General features: G+C 40.8%; 1 protein-coding gene across 2 annotated transcripts in view; it reads left to right on the top strand.

Moving 5' to 3' along the window:
• The window catches only part of rnf13 (ring finger protein 13), a 35,501-nt gene extending 14,309 nt beyond the window's left edge, over window positions 1-21,192 (top strand). For both annotated transcript variants that reach the window (XM_067512036.1, XM_067512037.1), the window contains 6 exons: window positions 7,528-7,615; window positions 8,354-8,444; window positions 9,427-9,532; window positions 10,591-10,684; window positions 19,492-19,572; window positions 19,852-21,192. In XM_067512036.1, the coding sequence (XP_067368137.1) occupies window positions 7,528-7,615; window positions 8,354-8,444; window positions 9,427-9,532; window positions 10,591-10,684; window positions 19,492-19,572; window positions 19,852-20,222 (831 nt within the window). In that variant the 3' untranslated portion in view covers window positions 20,223-21,192. The remainder of the gene's footprint in view (window positions 1-7,527; window positions 7,616-8,353; window positions 8,445-9,426; window positions 9,533-10,590; window positions 10,685-19,491; window positions 19,573-19,851) is intronic.
• Window positions 21,193-22,765: the final 1,573 nt, after the last annotated feature.

A 22,765-nucleotide genomic window follows, 5' to 3' on the forward strand; every position in this document is an offset into this window, starting at 1 on the left:
TGCAATTGATTGACAGCCAGTCCATTCAATTCAGATGTTGATGTCAAGAAAAGTGATTTCATCTTGAGGTTGCCCATGTCGAGCTCATTGTTCTTCAGTTTATTATCTACAAGTCAAACGTGGGGACAAGCTTTCATGAGTTGGGAGTGGGCAGCAGGGCATTAGTACTATAATTTTTCTAGTCAGGAATATCAAGTTGTATGACTTTGCTTTTACCAGCTACAGCCAAAGCTAGTCAGCATTTGTTCTGGTGGCTGGTAATTTCCCATCTAACTTTGCTTCCCACCTCTGCTTTACAATAAGCATTTAATTTTGTGTGGTGCGGTAACCTTACGGCCCCTGAGCTACATGCACACATAGATACATACACACACACTGGCCTCAGTCTTTGTTGAAACAATGATGTAGTTTCTTGCACACACTCACTCAGTCTTATGACAGGGTATGACTATGGCTGTATGACTAGCGTGTGTGTGTGTGTGTGTGTGTATGTGTGTGTGTGTGTGTGTGTGTGACAGAGAGAACAGGAAGGAGGAGGGCAATAGCCAAATATCATATGCTTATGTTTTTTCTAACCTTTTATGTGTGCTGTAATTTGTTGGGCAAATAACAGCTTAGCCTGCTGGTTTTGGTCTATAGGATGTGTTCTTATAAGGACAAAACACACTGATACTGATACATACTGCTCTTAATGCACTATATGCAGTACAGTGTTGTGACTTTATCTTTACTACACACATTATACTTCCAAACAGTACCCCATTGTGCTTCACTGTTATAGAAGGACAATAAAGCCTCTAAGTAAATCCAAGACTAGCCAGGAAACATCATTAGTGTGTTATCGCTCCCTTTGTAACACCTTTAGATCAAATATAGTTTCTGTTACACATAGAGAGGTGTGTTGCATGAACTGCAGCTGTGTGCACAGCTCCTCCTTGCAGTTTGCAGTTTATTTGAACTCTTTATCTAATGATTTGTCTAGACCTTGAAACTAAAAGCCTGCTCTGCTCTGTGAAACATTCCACGAGAACACCAGAGAAGGAGAGAGAGAGAGGAGGGAGGGGGAAGGAGAAAGGAAATGAATGAGAAAACAGGAGAGAGAGAGTGAAGAAAGGCGGTGGGTGGAAATATCAGAGAAGGGGCAGGGCAGATTTCTGGAGAAGTTGGCAGACAGGGTGACATAACAAGGGCAATGAGGGCAGAGAGAAGAAATAAGGGGGAGGTTAAATTTAGAGAAGCAGTAGGTAGGAAAGAGAAGAGGGTATTGGTAGGAGAAATAAAAAGAGGGGGTGAGGATCCCTGTGAAACAATCAGAGGATAGAGGGGTGAAACAAATACAGATGAGTGGTCAACAAGGCCCCTCATAAAATAGAAGAGAACTGAGGACCTGATTGGGAGCTGCCTTCCAAACCGGAGAAGAGTAGAAAAGGTTTAACTGCATCTAATAAAGTTTAGGGATAGGTAAACCAGTGTTGTGTGTTTAATATTTTAGATGTTCCAAACGGCCTCTTTTTGTGCAAAAACAGATTATGCAAATCTTTTCCCCTGTAAGTCCCACATGGGTGATTTCCACGTTTTTTATGTTTACACTTAGTGGTCACGTTTATACACCTGTCCCATCTAATGCAGTCAAACACACCTTTATGAACATGCCACCAAACACTGAGCATGATGGGCATTAGATTGGGCACTAGATTGCACAGGTGTGCTCAATATAGTGGCTATTGAGTGTATGCTTCAAATAATTACATTAAGCCCAAAATAACTGCTAATATTTGTAGTTTTTTTTTTTCAAAAATTGTTAGGTTGGTGCAGCCAAGCTCTAGTTTTAGATGTAGTTTTGCTTTAATCAGTAAGGATGGAGAAATGGCAACATTAGAAGAGGGCAAGAGACGGAATGAACTTACCTAACCAAGTGTTTAGTTTCTTACTCTTATTGCCAGTAACCTGTTGGATAGGTGCTTTGCAAGTTTGGTTGTCCTTAGTTACAGCTCCAAATTTGCCAGAACAGCATTTATAATTATATGCAGTTGAAGGAAAGAGGTGTGCTGTTCTGCTCAGACCCATTCACACAAAGCTGAGGTCAAGTCTATTTTATGCAAATGCAGCCCAAGGACTGCAACAGGTTCCATGTTCAATTTTCCTGCCCTGGTTTCACAGAACAGGAGTGTTTAATAAAATAGATAGAAAAACAGATATTTGGAATGGACGAAAAAGAAGGGGGGGAAAACGAAGGTGTTCATGGGAGAGTCTGACAGTTCTTCATGAGGAGGAAAAAGAGGAGAGGCAGGAAAGACCATGTGTTTTAGCTGCAGCACTGCATGAGCACACTGCAGTGGCAGCAGATACTCCCACACAGGAGTAAAGATCTCGTGATTATTGACACACAGTCACTGTACTGATGCAGAAATAATGTGTGATGCTATCAGCAGTTTCTGTCCACATCCACAAATCTTACAAGAGGAGACACATTAAAAACTGTGGTTTTTATGTCACACTATTATTAATGTTATTTTCATTGTATTCATATGAACAACATTATTTAACTCCTCTTTGTGAAACATGTTTGTATCTTAAATGTCTAATAGTTTTTAGTCATAGCAAACCACTTTAGAGGGCAACAAGACACAATCAAAGATCAAATTAAGAGGTTAGCTGTTTTGTGTTTATGCTTATTTTGGCATTTACACACCTCCAGTAATCTGTGACCGATGGGAATGGGTTCCTACACACCTAAATATGTGCGTCTGTGCACTAACAATCACACACACGCACACACACACATGCACAGATAGTGACCTGTAGTGAAAAACGGTTCTGAAAGACCTTTTCTGCATTTTACAGTTGACTAGTAATTTAGCAGGTTTGCTTGGACAAAACAATACATTGTGGAAATGTTGAACTATAGCAGCTTAAAGGGCTCTGTTGACTAGGGAAAAAGTCTGTAAAAATAACTTTCAGGGTTTCGGCATTTGATTGAGGCAGCACCCCTCCCTACTTGAAATGTAAAGCTTCTCATGTCAGAAGATAGACATTCAAAATATGAGGCAGAAAATACAAGCAACACCAGTTTAGTAGCGCTCCTCAACCGCATGGTATTCATCCAATGAGCTCCTGTTTCTTGCATTGGTTATGACGTCAGCAAGCAAAGCCTTCACAGAAAGAGCCCAGCCGGCAGGTTTGAACCCAAGACCTTCTTACCATAACCACATGTGGTGTGGTTGGCACTAAAAACCACTAGTATGTGGCATTTTTAGCATAGCATCAATAGCGAGCACAAGTGAATACATTTGAATCCCATTTCTACGTTTACTGAGGATTTTATTAGTCAATCTTTATTAGGCACTCTTACAACTTGTTGATATATCCTGCAGGGTTCCAAAAAGCAACTGCCAGGTAAATAGAGTCTAGTTTGCCATTGGTAATGCCAGTCAAAATTTGGCCAGCACACAACAGGGTGCCATCATGATAAAACCAGCATCAGATGCCAATTATGGTTGCACTTTGTTTTAAATTCAAAACCTGACCCTTGGAAAAAATGGTGTGGACTTTGGAAAGCAGAAAAAGAAAAAGAAAACATAGCTAGAAGTTTCTTCAGCCAAGTTATGACGTCACATGACAACAAACAATGTCTAGATGACCTTGGAAAGGCACTTTGCTTTCAGTTATTTCACTTCAAATCCACAACAGGGCAGCTGCCATGAACAGAAAAGTGACTTTCTTCAGTAAAATGAACTAAAGAGGTTGTACTAAAGAGATTTTTTTTTTTCCCACATCATTATCACTGAGTGGGTTTTTATGTGTGGCCTGACAGAGATTGTAGCCGATAAGTGGTTAAAATGAGAGCTGTTAAGTTGAGTCATGGAAGATTGTTCTACAGCTCAGCACTATGGTCTGTGAAAGGGAGATGAGTAACCTAGAAATCCTCCCATGGTGACTGCTTTTCACAGAGGCTTTTGCATTATTGACTTTTTTTTTTTTTTTTTTTTCTCTAGAGATTTCACGTCTCATTTTCCCTTTTCTTCCCTTTCTCCTTTTCTGTCGTTCCCTCTCTTGCATCCTCCCTCTCTTCAGTCTTAGGAATGCCTTGAATGTCCTTATCTTTGCCCATGCAAACACAAGGGTGAGCCAGCAGCAGAGGTTGAATTCCTCTGCAGATCCCAGTAAAGTAGACCGCAGCACACGCTGGCATCTAGACAGCCTACAGCCAATATGGCTCCTTACTTTTACATCCTTACTGGAAAAAACATCCTGGAAAGACACTGAACTAAACTGTCAGCCAGTTACCATGTTAGTGTTAAACACCAGGTAGCATGGCTGTCAGCATGACATTTCACCATTTTACCAGCTAATGAGATTTTAGGAAGCAAAGCACGACCCGTAAAATGTGTCTGCTACAGACCAAACTGGCCAATGAGGTAAAACACTGACAAACCTAATATTATTCACACTTTAATGTACTTATACACAGATGGGGTATGTACACAAAGCAGTAGCACTTTACTTAGGTGCGAGAAATGCAGGAGGGACTCAGTTAGTATGGTGAAACACATACACCCAAACACAGTTTTTTGTGTGTGTCTCACTCATCCAGACATAACGCTTCTAGACGCACACAGTAGCCATTGATACCTCCACACAATATATTCTCACAGGCAAACACATGGGAACACAATACTGTAGCTGCCATACACGCTGCTTCACTTATGGCTGTGCATAAAATTACAATGACAAGGGACAGACAAAAGACATAGCTGTTCAATGTTGGCGTCCACGCACAGACTTTTTACCCCTCACAGGTCTAAATAAAATGCCCTGCACCACAACAGAGAGTACAGTGCTCGTGTAACCAACCTTGGACAAGTAGCTGCTCTTGTCTAAACTCAACGCTGACCGCTCAGGTTAGGGAGAGAGACCTTTTTTATCTAACAGAGGAGATGACTGTCATGTATTTTACAGTTTGATTCCATCCAAGGTGATATTTTTCTCGATTTCTATTCTTTTCATGGCACCGCCTGCATATCACAGTCTCACTCTCACTGTCTGCTTTTGGGTCGGGTGTTAATTTACTGCAGAAGGGTGGCACATGCTCTGACTAATGATCCACATAATCCAGCAATTCCTCAGTGGTTTCAGGTAGCGGTGCTTTAGACGAGAAATTTTACCTTGGACTCTCTTTGTTAATTACCATTACTCTATGATGTAAACTGTTTTTCGGAGTTGGTGTTATTTTGTGGGTTTGTATGTGTGTGTTTGAAGAAGCCATTCGTCTTTCTGATAAAGTAATACTCAAATGTGATGTTTACTGTTGATGCAACATATCATTTTGTCTATATCTGTATTGATTTCTGTTGTGCTCACTGACAGCACTTTCCTTAGTTGGGAAACCAATGAAGGCAGTAAGAACTTTGTAGTGGGTTTACAGAGATGTCATACACATGTGAGCAGCCAGAACAACGCAGACAAGTGTTGATGAGATGCAGGTTTACTGGTGGTAATTCTAGTTTACTGGTTGAAATTCTTAAATTGCCTGTATTCGTATACAAGTCAACAGGGTCAGCAGTGGCTCAGTTGGTAGAGTGACCGCCCACTGACAACAGGGCCAGAAGTTTCCCGCCCTGCCCTCCCCAACCACTCGTCAAAGTGTTCCTCGGCAAAACATTAAACCCAAACCCGCCCATCCCCAGCTGTGGTTTGCGTCAGGAAGGGCGTCTGGTGTAAAAATAAATAAATAAATAAATAAATAAATGTGCCAAATCAACATGCAGATGTGATTTGCGTGTTTTTTGCAATGATCCGCTATAATGACCCTGAATTTACGGGATAAGCCGAAAGACACAAAACATTTTTTTTGTTTATATCAACAAGTGCTGTCCTGTTTGTCTTTTTTGCTTCTTTGTTTTCACAATTCACAAATTTATGTTAATTTTAGGTTTTCCAGGTTAAATTATAATATTGGTTATTTTCTACTGCTATTATATTGTCCACAATCCTCTTAAAAACTCTAAACCCAATTTACATGTAGTCTCTGTCAGTCTGCAGCCTGGATTGGCTTGTTTGTTGCCAGGCACGCTAGCTAGCTCTACTGGAGACGCGTTTCATTTTTCCAAAACCTTATAACAACATTTTTTTTTTTACAGCTGTTGCCCTAATAGCATCAATTCAGCATTACTTTGTAGAGTGGTCTCAAGTGAGCTACTGAACTGCACAACTCCATATCTCAAGTGGAATGATGGTGATTTGCATCAGTATGGGATATTGTTAGCATGAATATCAGGACAGGGTTGTTCATCTTTACCTCAAACATACATCAGAAATGTGAGATGTACCATTGGTAACTCAGTAAAATGTTTTTGTTTGTGTTAAAGCAATGTTGTCTGGGTACAATAACACACTAATTCTAAATAATCATACTTTTTATTAGCGGTGGCAGAAGTACTGTTGTTGTCATGAAAGAGCTGCACCACAGTCTGTCTGTGTAATGGCACACAATGACAATATACATTCCAGGATTATATTGTCACATCCTATTTCCTGCACCACATCTGCTGAGGTAAAAGCCACAACAATAGCTAAACAGGATACTGAAACCTCTATAATGTGTCAGAGCTACAAAAACAGCCTCACAGGTGGAATATCCTCCTTAGATGAGTTTCCCCTGCATCCACAATACAGACACTCATGGCCTCCCACTGCTGTGAATGTTTTTAGTTTTTAACATTTTTAATGTTTCCACAAAGATTTAAAAGTTATTCTAATAGTCTGTGGGTAACGGAGTTAGGTTTAAAACTTTTACAACCAAAATGAATAAAATGTTTTTATTTTCTTGTACACTGATTTGGTGCGTGCTTCTTCCAAGGTTGCCCTTGGTGGCTGGATGGGGCCCGCTGCCTTCTGCGTCCCAACCCAATGCTCTACCATTAAGCCACCAGGCCCCCTTTAAGAGTGATTTTAACTGCATTTAAAATATGGAAATGCCATGTCATTTAAAAAAAAAAAAAAAAGATGTTTGCCTTGTACAATAAACAGCCAGTTAGCCTGTTGTTGACTGCTATTATTACTTCACCTGTGGCCTCTGTTGACTTCTCAGATGACTATTAAAGTTAGGATGCTGAGAAACAATTCAGTAGCATCTATTGCCATGATGAGAATTCAGTTTGCAAGGCCAGATCATAAATCACATTGTATCATCAATAGACAATGTCCTTAGACTGGAAGAGATGTATGAGTTCTGTATTTATACCTGGACTCTGGCTCAGCCATCTTCAGTAAAAGCCTCTAAGTAGAATCAGTGAGAGCTTTTCCTCCCAGCCACAACTGGTTTTTATTTCTATGTCATGACTAATGTGGTTTGATGCTGCAGTGTGAGATGGAGGAAATCAGATTTGGTAACATTATCTGACACATGAAACCCCTGTCATCACACATACCACCTTCACTTAGGGCTGTTTTTAGCTTTATAGTAGCAGCTGATAGCTGGGTTGGATCTGTTATCAATCACGATGTAAATGATTTGTCTCCTCACAGGTTCTCAATGCCCAGAAAGCTGGGTACAAGGCAGCCATTGTTCACAATGTGGACTCCAATGACTTAATCAGCATGGGATCCAACGACCGTAAGTTATCTCCTCCTCCTCTTTCTCATCTGTACACAATAGAGATGTTTAGCATCACTCAGCTGTTTGTTCATGCTCCTCTCTGTCTACAGAAGATATACTATTACATATATTATTAAACCTCCCAGATTTGTTGTAAGGAGTCTATTCCCAGTCTCAAGATATACTTGAGAAAGTACATCTTGCTGCACTAGTGCACTCCTTGCCCATGTTGTCCCTGCTCTAGCCCACATTTGTGACCTGATCAGTTTAAGTAAAGTCTACAGTGCAAGCAGAGTCTTAACCAGGAGGCTTTTCAGAGCAGTAAATATTCCATACATATTATGTTTTATACACACAGTAACACCAGTTTAGACACCAGTTTTTCAGAAAAACACCAGTTGGCTGAACGTGTTCAACAACACATAGGATGTAGTTCCAGTTGATTTAGTTTACAGTTGTTCCAGTTGTTAGAAAGTAAAGTTGTTTTTGAAATAAATATTACAAATATTCATCTGAGCAAACGTATTCTGTTGAAGAGACACATAAGACATAAGGTAATGAGACAAACTTTAGTTAGGTTTTAAATAACTTTTTCTCAGTATAGTATATAGAATTCCTATTTTTATATTTCTCTGATAACATACATTTTTTTTAATTGCCAGGCTGAAACAATGCCTTTCAAATTTGCTCTATGGAGTCGGGCATTGATAAATGATCAGATGAGATATTAAAATTTTATGCTGTTTCCCTTTTTAGTGGATGTTATGAAGCAGATAGATATTCCCTCAGTGTTTGTGAGTGAGGACACTGCCAACTCTCTGAAAGAAGACTACATGTATGACAAGGGGTAAGTCAAGACCCAAATCTCATTTCTCTGCCCAGAAATATTAATAGAAACATGCTTTTTCTTCTCATACAGAGGTTTTAACAGTAACATCTGTGTAATTTGTGCAGACAAGGCTGGTGTTTTTATATAATGCCTGCAGCTTCTTTTGTGATCTATCGAGATTTTTGTCTTGTGATGTGTCCTGTCACTGCTACTAATATGATAATAAAATGCAAATGCAGTAAGAAAATATGAGGGTAATAATTCTTTTGGCAGTTAGAGGAATGAACGCCAAACATGGTATTGGCAGAGTTTTGTCAATTTGGACCAAATTAGCCACACTACAAATGGGACTGAAGCAGAGATGCACTGTATTGCCAAAAGTATTCGCTCACCTGCCTTTAGACCCATATGAACTTTAGTGACATCCCATTCTTAATCCATAGGGTTTAATATGACGTCGGCCCACCCTTTGCAGCTATAACAGCTTCAACTCTTCTGGGAAGGCTTTCCATGAGGTTTAGGAGTGTGTTTATGAAATACATAATACACAGTGCTCGCAATCTTCGCTCTAATTCATCCCAAAGGTGTTCTATCGGGTTGAGGTCAGGACTCTGTGCAGGCCAGTAAAGTTCTTCAACACCAAACTCACTCATCCATGTCTTTATGGACCTTGCTTTGTGCGCCTGAATTCATTTATTTAGATGGGTGAGCGAATACTTTTGGCAATATAGTGTATGTTGTAGAGGGAGTCATATGGAAAGCAGCAAAGCCATATGGCCCATTTAGTAATAATGTGAAATGTCATTATGTAAACAGAGGAACCTTTGTGTGACTTTCACACTGCAGATTTTTAATTAACAATTGACAGCAACAAGGAAAAGCTGTCATAATGCAGCCTTTGTGTCGAGCACTGTCACTCAGTGCCTTTATAATATCTGCATCTGCTGAACGTTAATGTTTGATATTTTCTTTACGTGACACTAGTTTTGTTTCTTTCCAGGGGACATGTAGTCCTCATTCCAGACTTCAGCCTTCCTATGGAATACTACCTGATCCCTTTTCTCATCATCGTGGGAATCTGCCTCATCCTCATTGTTGTTTTCATGGTACGTACGTTTTATTTTAGTTGATCCTAATATCATCTTTTATTTAAGTGATTACAATTCCTTAGCTTTAAATGTAGATGGCCTTTTTTAACCAAGGGTACCAAATATAAAAATTTTTAGATTCATATATTCTAGGGTCTATTGACCATGTGCACATCCCTTAAAGTTCACGCAATCATTATTTTGCTCATACAGGCAGTTTCTTTACCTGTATTGTCCCAATTTGTCTGAAAAGCTTTATTTTAGTTTCTGTCTCTCTAAGATCTCGCTTTTGAAAAGCCAAGTCTGCTCTGATAAGTAAACCTGTTTTTGCAGTCTTTTTGCATGCTCGTAGGCTCCATCTAAACACTGATAGCCATTGTCTGCACTCTGCTGACATACCTTATTCTAGATATTACCACAGTGATGCTTCTAAAACTAAAACCAAATCACCATGCATATGTTAGCAGAACCTTTTTCTGAAGAACACTCATTTCTAAGAAGATGAAGAACAACAATAGCTTTGTGAGCTTCTGTTGGTAAGGGGTCAGTCATATATGATCTTTCATGTGCTGTAAACAATGTGTTTTCTGCAGCACAGTTTTTGCATCATGTCCTGCCCCTTACACACCACAGTCAAAAAGTCATATCTGCTTATAAACCAAGAAGAAATGGGTTTTGCATCTACTTTTAAATGCAGTTCTGTGTATGTGACAATGTAATAGACAATGCCTGTTATTTAATTAGGTTTTTTTTCCCCCTGAGGACTGAAGACCCTGATAATCGCACGTTTTTATCTTACAAATAATCTCCTTTGAGCTCCAAGTGGCTCCTCATCAGGTACCAGACTGCAACTGGATGTAGTATTGCAATTGCAGGCTTGAAGTCTGGCATCCAGATTGGCTGCAAAAAGTTGCAATTCCCCTGATGTGGGAGACAGTGGAGACAGAAATCACAGTTACATTTATTTTAATTCAGCACCCAATCAAGACGTGTGTGTGCATGTGGGCTTTGTGTTCTGTTTTTTAAAGGGTGTTGATAAGTCTCTTTAATTTTTGTTTTTTTCTTGCTGTGTCTAGATTACCAAATTTGTCCAGGATCGACACAGGGCTCGTAGGAGCCGGCTGCGCAAAGACCAGCTAAAGAAACTGCCCATTCACAAGTTCAAGAAAGGTAGGGAAGCACTCTCAAACATTATTATCATAATCGTAGTGAGATAGGTGCTGGATGCCAACAATTTTTATCAGTAAAGTTTTGAAATAATGAAACTTTTCCTCCCACAAACAATAGATCAAAGATCTGTCAGTCTGATTCTGACTCTGAGCTTTGACCTCAGAGTCCGTAACAGTGTTTGAGTATTCACTCCGCTACCATGCTTCTTTTTCTCACATGATTCAGCCCAGAGATGTCAGTGCATTACGACACATCGGCACCATACAGCTAATCGCATTAAAATTGACTTTTTTCGCCAAAAACCTTCCATAGCAGATTAGAGCTCCTCTCTGTTATGATTGGACACATGTCTGGAACTTAGCCTTGGTTATGCCAGAGGCCTGATTGGGTTGAAAATAACAAGTATTTTTATTCAATATTTTTCATTGTTGTTATTATTTATTGAACCCGTTTGGTTGTTTGTTAGTATAATAGGAAGAGTGGGAAGGAGAGGACATTAGGGTGTGAGTGAGCTGAGTTACTAAACGGATCTCTGCCATATCTTTGTATCAATGTGAAATATTTTTGTTCCATGCCTGGCTTCCCCCTCTGTCTTGGTACAAAGATGTCAGACTGGCTATACCATTGTTTTGCAATGCAAATCCTTTTTGCTACAGTCAAGTGAGTTTGGTCTACGTATTTAGAGCTTTTCAGCAGCTGCATTTTGCAGACTGGAAAGGCCCCTAACTGCAATCAGCTGTGCAGAGGGAAACACATCAGAGCTTTATAGGCTACAGTGGTGTATAATAAGTATCCCCCTTGCAAAGCTGCTAATTGAGGGGGTTATGAGCTGAGCTGCTCCTCCCCACCTGGCAGGAACAAATGCACATTCAACACACCAGCTCGAGGCAGCATGTGTTGCTCAGATAACCACTTTTGTCACAGAAGGCTCTGTGGTTTGTGCACACTGCTCGTTGTGTCTAGAACCGCACACTCTGACTCAGGGCTTCCACAATGTTACTGTTGACCTTGAGCTGTACAGGGAGTTCCAATACCCAGGAAAGGGCCTTCTGGGTGGCGTCTGTGCTCCTGTCAGCTGAGTCAGAGCGTTTGGCGACACAGGAAGGGGACACCAAATCTACCTAATCACCTTTTAAGCCCTGCACTCTGTAGCAATGCTAGCTTGGCAAGGAAGCGAGTGCCCTGGTTTCAGCGTGGCAATGCTGTAACAAGAGGGTCTGAGATCTAACTTCTTATTGGGTTTACTATTAGAGAGTGTTTTCACCAGGTAAGAGTAAGATTGCTAATAACAGGGACATTATGAATCGATGTAGAGTCACACGTTAGAACAATATCCAGATATTGGCTAATTACCATAAAATTTAACTAATAAAAAGTTACGATAAATTTTTTTTTCTAATATTGTGTATTTATAATAGAAGGTTATTTACTGTTGATTAAAAGGGTTAAAATCAAAAATGAAAGACGTGAGCTTGCCAGACTTCCGTATCCTGGTCCTTAGTGATCTCTGCTGGGGTGAGAAGCTCGAAGCTGCTGCCACGCTAATACACGTGAATTTAACTATGCTGGAGGCAGGTATGTTACATTGTGGGTAATGTTGGCTGCTAGTTTGGCAAGGAAGAACAAGATTTTTTTTTTTTTTTTGTTGGTCTTTAATCCACCATTATAGGACTTACTGCCAATCACTGAGGGACTATCAACTGATTTGTATTTGTATGTGTGAATACACCAGAGGACTGTGAAATCTGGTCTAACGTTAGCTCAGTGTTCAGCTCAGCTTCCTTGGAAACAGGTCAGTAACATGACTGGGTATAAAAGGAGCATTTCAGAGAGGCAGAGCCTCTCGAATGTAAAGATGGTTCACCAATCTGCGACGACCTGCCAAAAAATAGTGGAACACTTTCAGAACAATTTTCCTCAACATAAAATTGCGAAAACTTTAAAGATCCCACCATCTGCAGTACATGACATCATAAGAGATTCAGAGAATCAGGAGGAATCTCTGTGAGCAAGGGACAATGCCGCAGGTCAAAACTGGAGGCGAGTGATCTTTGGAACCAGAAATCACTGTCTGTGAAGACGGTTCTCTGTGAAGTCCACAAATGTTAGTTAAAGCTGTATCATGCAAAGAAGACGCCATATGTAAAGACAATCCAGAACCACTAGACATGAGTAAGCCTGTCTCTGCATTGGTAAGAAACCTTCTCTACATGGACTAAACACATGGATTAACATTCATTGTGAATAACGGAAGAGGAAGTGGATTAAGTTTCTTCTTCTTTTCCTTTCGGCTGCTCCCTTTCATGGGTCGCCACAGCAAATCATGTGCCTCCATCTAACCCTGTCCTCTGCATCCTCTTTTCTCACACCAACTAACTTCATGTCCTCTCTCACTACATCCATAAATCTCCTCTTTGGTTTTCCTCTAGACCTCCTGCCTGGCAGCTCCAACCTCAGCATCTTTCTACTGATATTCAGCCTCTCCTCATGTCCAACATGTCCAAACCACCTCAATCTGGCCTCTCTGACTTTATCTCCAAAACATCTAACATGAGCTGTCCCACTGATGTCCTCATTCCTGATCCTGTCCGTCCTCGTCACTCCCAAAGAGAACCTCAACATCTTAAGCTCTGCTACCTCCAGCTCTGCGTTCTGTCTTTTCTTCAGTGCCACTGTCTCTAAGCCGAACAACATCGCTGGTGGTCTCACAACCGTCTTGAACACCTTTCCTTTCATTCCTGTCTACTCTCTCCAGACCTCTTTCTCTGTATACACTCCTGAACTTTCTCGTTCCACCACCAAGTCTCCTTGTCCACTCTCCTCTTTCCAGATGACACACAGAGTACCCTCCTACCTGTCTCCCTGATCACATTAGCTGTAGTGGTCCAGTCATATTGAAGCACCTACTAACCACCCAGAGCCGTCTCAGCTCCTCCCTGAAAGCTAGACAACATTCTTTTTTTCAACTTCCACCACTTCATCCTTGCTCTGCTTTAGTCCTCTTCATCTTCCTCACCACCAGAGTCATTTTACACACCACCATCCTGTGTTGTCTGGCTACACGCTCCCCTACCAATACTTTGCAGTCACTGATCTATTTCAGATTACAACGTCGACATAAGATGTAGTCCACCTGAGTGCTTCTACTTCTGCTCTTATATGTCACCCTATGTTCCTGCCTCTTTTGAAAGAAAGTCTTCACAACAGCCATTTCCATTCTCTTTGCAAAGTCTACCACCATCTGTCCTTCTGCGTTCCTGTCCTGAAGACCAAACCTACCCATTGCATTCTCATCAACTCTGTTCCCTTCAACTACATCTCCATTGAAATCTGCACCGATCAGCACTCTCTCACCTCTGGGGATGCTCTGCATCACCTTATCCAACTCACTCCAGAATTTCTCCTTCTCTTCTAACTCACATCCTACCTTTGGGGGATAACCCATGCCTTTAATTTCCAACTTCAGACTCATCAACCTGTCTAATACTCTTTTCAGCTCTAGAACATTCAGGATAAATGGTAAATGGTCTCCACTTATAAAGCGCTTTACACTGCTTCATTCACCCATTTGCACTCACAATCACACACACACACTCATACAGCCATGGGGAAGCTGCTATGCAGCTGGCCAACGCTCACTGGGCACTAAGTTGGGGTTCAGCCTCTTGCTCAAGGACACTTTGACATGTGGCCGGAGCCTGGGATTGAACCAACGACTGCAAGATTGGTGGACAACTGCTCTACCACAACTCCTGCTCCATTTCTCCTCTCGGGCCACAGTAAAACAACTTGAACCCTGTTCTTAAGCTTCAAACCTTGCTACCTTTCCACCAGGTCTCCGGGACACACAGTATATCCACCTTCCTTCTCTGGATCGGGTCAACCAACTCTCTAGCCTTCCACGTCATAGTCCAAACAAAGCCCCTACATTTCTACACTCTTGGATTTCCTCTTCTCTCTCTGCCTACGAACACGTCTCCTACTCTCCTTTGACCAATAGTAGCCCAGTTTCCACCGGCACCCTGTAGGTCAACAGCACTGATGGCGGTCGTTAACCCGGCCCCCCGAACAATCCGGTATTGAAGTCAGATTCTGTGTGGAAGTCATGATTCCCATGTTTAATTTGTCATGTGTTTTACGTCGGATGCCTTTCCTATTCATGTTTACACATCCTCCCATCTTTTTTGAAATTGGGGTTGTTTTTATTTTTCCATTAGCAACGTGTTGGCATTTTTAGCTGTAGCATTGTTGTGTGACATCTCCGTGCCACACAAGTCACTGTGACATGCTCACAAATCTCTGCTGTTTCAGTTTCCTCTTTTGGGGGAGTGAGCCTGAACTTGCGGTTCAAACAGTGCAAGTATGTGTTTGCAGCACAGAGTGGGAACCATGCCTAATGGCGCCCTTGGCCTCAGCTATAGCAGATAATGCTGACCTCGGCCTCTGGAGGCTTTGAACAGACGCAGCTATAGTGAGCAAGAACACTGTGATGCTGTGTTGGTTGCTAGCTTTTAAAAATGCAATCAGTAACCGTCCACATGTTCAAAGATCACAAAGTGTCTAGTGCCATTGTGCCATTCATTTACATTTGTATGTATCAAATTCTGGCTGCAGACACCACACCTGGTTATTAATAATTAATAATTTGTTCAAATCTATTTGTACTGCATTCATGTGAATCAGAGACTGTTAATAATACATGCAACATGGTGCAATGTCGTTTTTTTTTTTTTTAAGTGAAGTAAAGATGTTAACCAGTTGATCGACTTCAGCCTGCTGTGCTGGCAGGATGTCTTTCTGCTGATGAGTGTATCTGCCCACCATCTACCTTCTCTGACAGAGAAGCTTACACTGACAAAATCAGACATGTACTGTATCTACTACCTCTGCAAACCCATTGATGGAAAGACATTTGTTTTTTACTTAGTATATATCTCTTTCTCCAGCTGCTTCTTCATTTCCCCCTTATTGGCTGGTGATATTTTACTGTACTTGCAATTTGCACTTGAGGTATAGATTTAGTTGTGGTGTTTTGACATTGAATGAGTCTGTCTTGCATTTATGGAAATTTGAGTCTGGCTGAAATGAATAGTAAACAGCACAAAGAAAGTCTGTATTGATGGTGCACAATGCCTTAATGAAAACCACCACGTAACCATGGAATTGCTGCACAATACCAGTCTGACCAGCAGCATGCAATGTAGGATCAGTGTCTATGTACAGGATTATGCAATAGCAGCTGTCAAAGCTGTCAGCGTACAGGACCGGTCTGCCATTAACTTGATTTACGCACTAGTTTCTATTGCCGAGCCTTGTGTCATCCTCGCATAGGTTGTAAGTCTCACATGTGACAGTGAGCTTTGGACCTATAAGTGCTAAGTTTCACCAGCAGCAGGTGTCTGGCAGACACAAGCTAGGAAATGTAAACAAACACACACTTGTTAAAGTGCAAAATGGCTGCAGGGATCTTTTTTAATGTTTTTTTTTTTTTTTTTGAGAGGGAGAAAGGCAGGAGTTTTTCTCTGACCTCCGACCTACAGTCTGATCCCTCCCTGTATATGACGAGTCACTTCACCCCTCCCCTGTCTTGTGCTCTAAACCAGAGGCAGGGAGCAGACCCCCACACAAACCTACACCGAACAGAGCAGCTGCAGTGCTTCAGCCGTCAGTGTGCGAGGCATGTTGATGTCAGAACAGAGGAGCTCTCTCTTCTCAACTTCTCTTGCCTCAGTGCTACTCACACTTGTCATGTTGGCTCAACCATGGATGAATTCTGCAGAAGCATTTGTCTTTTTACTCTGGGTTGTTTTGTCACCCTTTTTTTTTTTTTCAATTGCTCACTCACTCCTGCTCTGCTAAACACATTCACTGCTCATCTGAAGTTCAGTAGGACAGTGTGGTTCCTCTGAGAGCCAGCAGTGTTAGCAGGCTGGCTGATTAATGAAAAATAGAGTGAGGGCAGTGGGTGGAGAGCTGCACTGGCTCACAAGTCCTTTTACTGCCCCAAAAACATAAATGTGGGGGATTCCCACTATCTCAAATATATGCATGCCACAATAAACAATGAAAAATATATCTTACCATCCAAAAAATTTAGAGCTGACCCTATTTAAACTATACAACACACAAAATTAAGACTTGACAGGAGATAAGAAGAGTCTTCATACTATAAATTTCTTCATTTTAACGTTTAACTTTTGCTGTTATTGACAGATGCACTGCAACCTAAGCTCGCTTATGCAGCTAATGACACAAAATATCTGATCTCTGGTAGATATGAAGGTTCAAACCAGGAGCATGAGTGGAGTGAATTGTTCAGTTACAAGGGATGACCAAATCGGACTGTGAACTATGCAAAACGCTGCGCTGCAGGTTTCTCACTGTATACTGGAGTCCTGGGCTTGTTTGGAGTGTCAGATTCTAAACTTTACTGTGCACACTTGTTAGAATTAAAGTGTTTAAAAGCACAGCTTGACTAAAAATTAAAAAAATGGTTCACCAGAATTAGTTAAAGTCCAGATGCAGCTTGGTGAAAATGCACCAAGATGTGTTGAAGTATACACTGAACGGACTAAACTATAAAGCCCAGGATAAGTCATGACACTAAAAAGCTCAATGTACAGTCTACATTAAATACCGTTATTTGTTAATAAATTATATTTTAATGTAAATGTAGGAAACTTTCGTTACTCACCAAAGTAAGGTTTGATCCTACTTTAATAACGTACTTACTGAAGTAATAGCCAACCGTGGGATCTCCACAAACTGTTGGAAACTGGACAATGAAGCTGCTTAAAGGACAGTTAATATTAGAAAAGTAAGCCAATAACCCACGAGAGAAAGCACACAAAATATATGTTCCTGTACTTTTGCAAGGACAGTGAAAAGTGAACAAAGAAATCCATTTAATGGAAGATGAACAAGTACATTTTCAGTATATTTGACTAACCTAGAGGTTTTTTTAGATCCTGTTACAATACCCTGCCGCTTTTCAAGTTGCTGCATCACAGTTATCACAGTTAATATTAAAAATAACACAAATAGATCAGATTTTTTTCTTTTATTGAGTCATGTTACATCATTTGAAGGTAAAGATTTCAAACGATATCTAGTCTGGTGTACTATCTACCCAGAGAAGTCTTGGAATGCAGAAAGCCACTGTACTCTCTACTTCACTCAGAATAGTTCCCTTAGTGCCACAGTTCAGCATTCCCTGAGTCTATATTGGATCCCTGCCTGTATAAACCTTCCCTTTCCCTCACCCCGACTGTCCAACACTGACCTGAGAGAGTGAGAAAGTGGAAGAGTTGAAGTCTGTTTTGGAACAACGTCAGAAGAAAAGGAAGAAGAGTTTGGGGTGAAAAAAAGAGGGGAATGGCAACTGTGGTGACGTTTGAGGTGAAAAAAGGGAAATGAAATTGTAAAGAGCAAGAGGAGTTAAAAACATTGCCTTGAACTTAAGTAGTTGCTGATGGTCGGAGAGAAAAGGAAGATGAGGAGGCGGGGAAGGAGGAGGGGGGCCATTTGGTCTGTGTGACTCCTCATCCTTATACGGTCACATGCAGCCCTGGCAGGGACGCACACAGCCCAGTCGGGGAAAACATGCTCATTTAGAGCTTACATAAACACAGCAGCCCACAGCCCCACTCCCTCCTCTTCTCTCCAGCCCGGTCAGAAGAGGAAGAGGAAGGGAAGGAAATGGAGAAGACCGCTGTGGAATTTGTAAGGGAGTGCATTGATAAATTCCTGAGCGTTGGTGCACTCTGAGACTTTGCACCTCCTCTAACGTCAGGAAATGCAGTGCTGACGATTAAGCATTGACTCTGCCTGAAGGCGTATGATTGAGTGGGTGGGTGTTGGGAAAATGGGACAAATAATTTAAGGAAATCAAATGTGTAGGGCAGCTGGAGTTCCTGACACATAATGAACCAACATGATCTTCATAGATTTAAAAGACAAGTTCTTCTTCACCGCGGGCCTACCATGGTTGCACATATTTTCATATTTACAGAGTACAGTGTGTTGTGAGAGAACATCCTCCACTGTGACACTGATCCACAGCCACATTGCTGTAATTCCAGAAACAAAGTGTCATCACCCTGAACAATACCTTCATTCCAGGTTTAGCAACTGCATTCTGTATTTTTCCTATTTCATAAATACTTTAAGTTCATAAACTTGATCCCCAGTATTTAGATCTAGAAGGATACATATTTAAAGTTAAAATGAACTGAATGATCAACTGAAATTAGGAGTAACATGAGACTTAAGATCAGTCCACCCTACTCAGCCCCGCCCTCCCTCTTCCTGCTCTAACACAACTCGACGTTCCTTTTCACTTGCTGCACAGCCCATCAGGTATTCGTCATTATTAAATTGAAACAAATAAAAAGGCTACAACTCTTATTATTCAAGCAGAAATCATTGGGATTCTCTGATTGGGTAGAAGGGTGAGCCTCACTCAAAAACATCTCGAAGTGAATATTTCTTTACTGCTGCCAATACTGTTTAGTGAAGCTTTGATACAGGACACATTGACAGCACCTCTACACATTAGGATAAGTATTACAACATATTTCTGCAAATAACATATTTGAAAAAAGTTGCATACTGTAGCTTTGTTTAATATTTACTGTGGGTAAATGAAGATCAGATTTAAAAGCTTCCAGCTTTAAGTATGAATTTCCATCTGTGAGGATATTGCTCACAGTGATGTATTGTTACCTGACAGGAAATCGGTATCATATTTGTCACAAATATGTTTGATTAAAAGCGGTTAAAAATATTTTTTGTTCTTTCCAAACCAGGGGATAACTATGATGTTTGCGCCATCTGCCTAGATGAATATGAAGAAGGAGACAAACTCAGAGTCCTGCCATGTTCTCATGGTAAATGTCAATCGTTCTGCTCCACACATGACCCAGAAATCAGAAATTATTTTATACTGAAGATAACAAATATCCAGTATTATTTGTCATTCCTAAATGTAAAGCCCAAAATGGACCAGTGATTTTTCTCTCACATCAGAAACAAGCTGCAAATCCTCCCAATTACAAAGCCAGAGCAACAATTGATAATGCTAAATGGCAGTTAACGTTCTATCAGTCAACTAATTTGGTGTAATCATGAGGTTCTTTTTTTTAAACTATGATTTTTGTTGTCCTCAGCCTACCACAGTAAGTGTGTGGACCCCTGGCTGACCAAAACTAAGAAGACCTGTCCAGTGTGTAAGCAGAAGGTGGTCCCCTCGCAGGGCGACTCCGACTCGGATTCAGAGGAGGGCGAGAGCAGCCCTGAGGAGAACGAGGAGGTGTCGGAGAGCACCCCGCTGCTGCGCTCCCTGGCCTCCACCAGCGCCCACTCCTTCGGCACCATGTCGGGAGCATCGCGCTCGGAGCAAGACCAGGAGTCCTCAGAATACGAGGACGATGAGCTGGACAGCAGCGATAGCGAGGAAGAAGTCACCGTGGAGACTGTTGTAGTGCAGATGCAGCAGCCCTACTCGGATGACCAGGAGCACGACCTGCCCCGAGTTTGACTGTTTGTTGGCTGAGCTGACCGGTCCTTGCCAGCCTCACGCAGAGACTTTTTTTGGGGCCACGTAACAGAATGATCATCTGAATTCTTCTGTCCCTGCTAACAATACATCACAATGTATCCTCCCTACATGGTCAATAAAAATCTATTGTGTATGTTCAACATGATTATGGACTAAGAGCTGATTTCCACATGTGTGACAGGAAGTCAGGGACCATTTCAAAGTAGGATTAGCAGATTTGACAGGACTGATGACACCGACGTACAGTAGACTGTTGCACTGTACGGATTTGTCATAACAAGGTGCACAGATGAGTAATTCCCAGTCACAAGATCACGTCACAAAAGTTTAGTAAACTAATGTGTAGATATTAGACGTATAGATCAAAAAAGTTACATTGTTAGCTTTGATTATCTCTTTTTTTTGTTTGTTTTTTTTTGTTTCAGATGAATCGGAAGATCATTGTTGTACATATGTTCATGCCACACTCTGAAGCGCTATGCAGCATCTTGTTCCGTTAAAGTAAACTGACATTCAGCATTTATAGGCAGCGTTTTAATCACAGCAATATGGTTTTTGCCAATTTATTTTAAGGCCGATTCACATCCTTAAAGGAGCTGCGGTACTCCTGTCAGTGTTTTATGCCACGGTCGAACTGTTCGAACTGAAGTAATTCATGGTAAACTGACACTAAAACAGATCCAAAACTGCTCCAGATCTATCGCTTCATTTAACTCACGCAGTTATTGGTTGATAGGCCTTTTAATACACACGTAACTGACCTGATCTCATTTTAATACTGTTTATAGTAAATATGCAATTTTCTTTTTCATAACCTGGCTTGATTTTTGTTAACAAATCCTGTTGCCTTTTTCAGTTGATGTATTTTTGTCTTCTCTCGATGTTTCATCGCTCATGTATCTGTTATATGAATATGAATTCACATCAATAAAATGAAAATGACACTTGATAGGGAAACTCTCCTGTCAATAATTGACTTGACACTGGAAATGAAGCTTACAATGTAACACCTCATTACATTTTAAAAGCTGCTGTACAGCAATACTCAACATTGTCATTGGCTCGATATGAACAGCTGCAATGTGTTCACCTGGATACAAATTAACCTGGTAATTTCTGGCATGGCTCTTTAAGCAAGTGGAAATTCTGGAGCCTCTGTATTGTGGTCAAATGGCACTTATTTCTCAGTCAATGAGTGCAATTTTACCTCTCTACACGACAAGGGTTTTAAAGTGCCACCCATAACCTGCAGCGTCACCCATTCATGTCCAGCTGGGAAAACTTTCCTCATTTCCTGTAAACTCTTCACTGTCAGCTATGTAAAAGAAATGGCAATGGGGGTTTCAGTGCCACTTCTACATACCGTTCTCCAACTTAGGTGAAAATCCCTTAGATACATTCTACTACTACTAAGTGTGGGGTGGCTGTAGCTCAGGGGTAAGGTGTGGTAAATTGGCCACGTACCTCAGGGTCAGTGGTTTGATTCCCAGTCCCTCCTACCATGGGCAAGACACTGAACCCCAAGTTGCTCCGGGTGGGTCAGGTGAACACATTGCATGGGCTGCCACTGCCATCTGTGTGTGTGTGTGTCTGAGAATGGGTGAATGAGAAGCAACACTGTATATAAGTGGAGATTTACCAAGTATGTACCTTAAGTACAGTTTTGATTAACGTTTATTTTACTTTCTAGTTACATTGTAGAGCAATATAGTACTTTTTGCTGTACCGAATTAATTTGACTTTAGTTGTTACTGATCAATATTTATGAGTTTATAAAATTAAATGGGTGAAACCTTTCATTGCTTGTCATTAGTAACAAAACAAAAATGTAATGCAGAATACTACAATGCTTTCAATAACTTGAAAAGGTCCAGAATGTGAAATATTTTAAACTTATCCCAATCAATCTTACCACTTTATACCTGCAGATAAACAATACTTTTAAAATGATTTTCTCGATTACCAAGACCCATTTCTTAAAACATTGCTGTTATTTCAAAACTTTGGAATATTACATTAAAACCAAACAATATAAAAGCCATTACACATTGTTTATAATTAGGATCCGTTTATAATCCTGCAGCAACTAGTATTCTCCAAAACAAAATACATGACATGTGGAAGTTTGTTGAATTTTTAATTCCTCAATTTGTTCAGTGGGAAATACTGTAAGATACACAACCGATAAACATAGAAAAAGTAAAATTTCTAGTATTTACCAAGTAAAGAGACCCATGTTCGGTTTGTGTATTATAAAGGACTGTTCACACAGCAAATTGTACAGTTCGTTGTACGTTTAGAGTTTCCAGCTCTTCTGGAACTTAAGTTAATGAAGGCCATAAAAGAATACTTGATACTTTCAACATTTATCAGCTGGGGTTTGTGTAGTTATGAAAGTTACTAAATGAGCACACAAATTCCTTGTCCATGCTGGCTGAAAAGTCAAGTTTCCAATGTTTCAGATGATGTGATTTGACCAGACATTTAAAAGATCTGCTAAAGCACCAGTTGTGTCCCAACTG

Source organism: Channa argus, chromosome 8, assembly GCF_033026475.1.
Source record: "Channa argus isolate prfri chromosome 8, Channa argus male v1.0, whole genome shotgun sequence".
In the NCBI taxonomy this organism is placed as follows: Eukaryota; Metazoa; Chordata; class Actinopteri; order Anabantiformes; family Channidae; genus Channa; species Channa argus.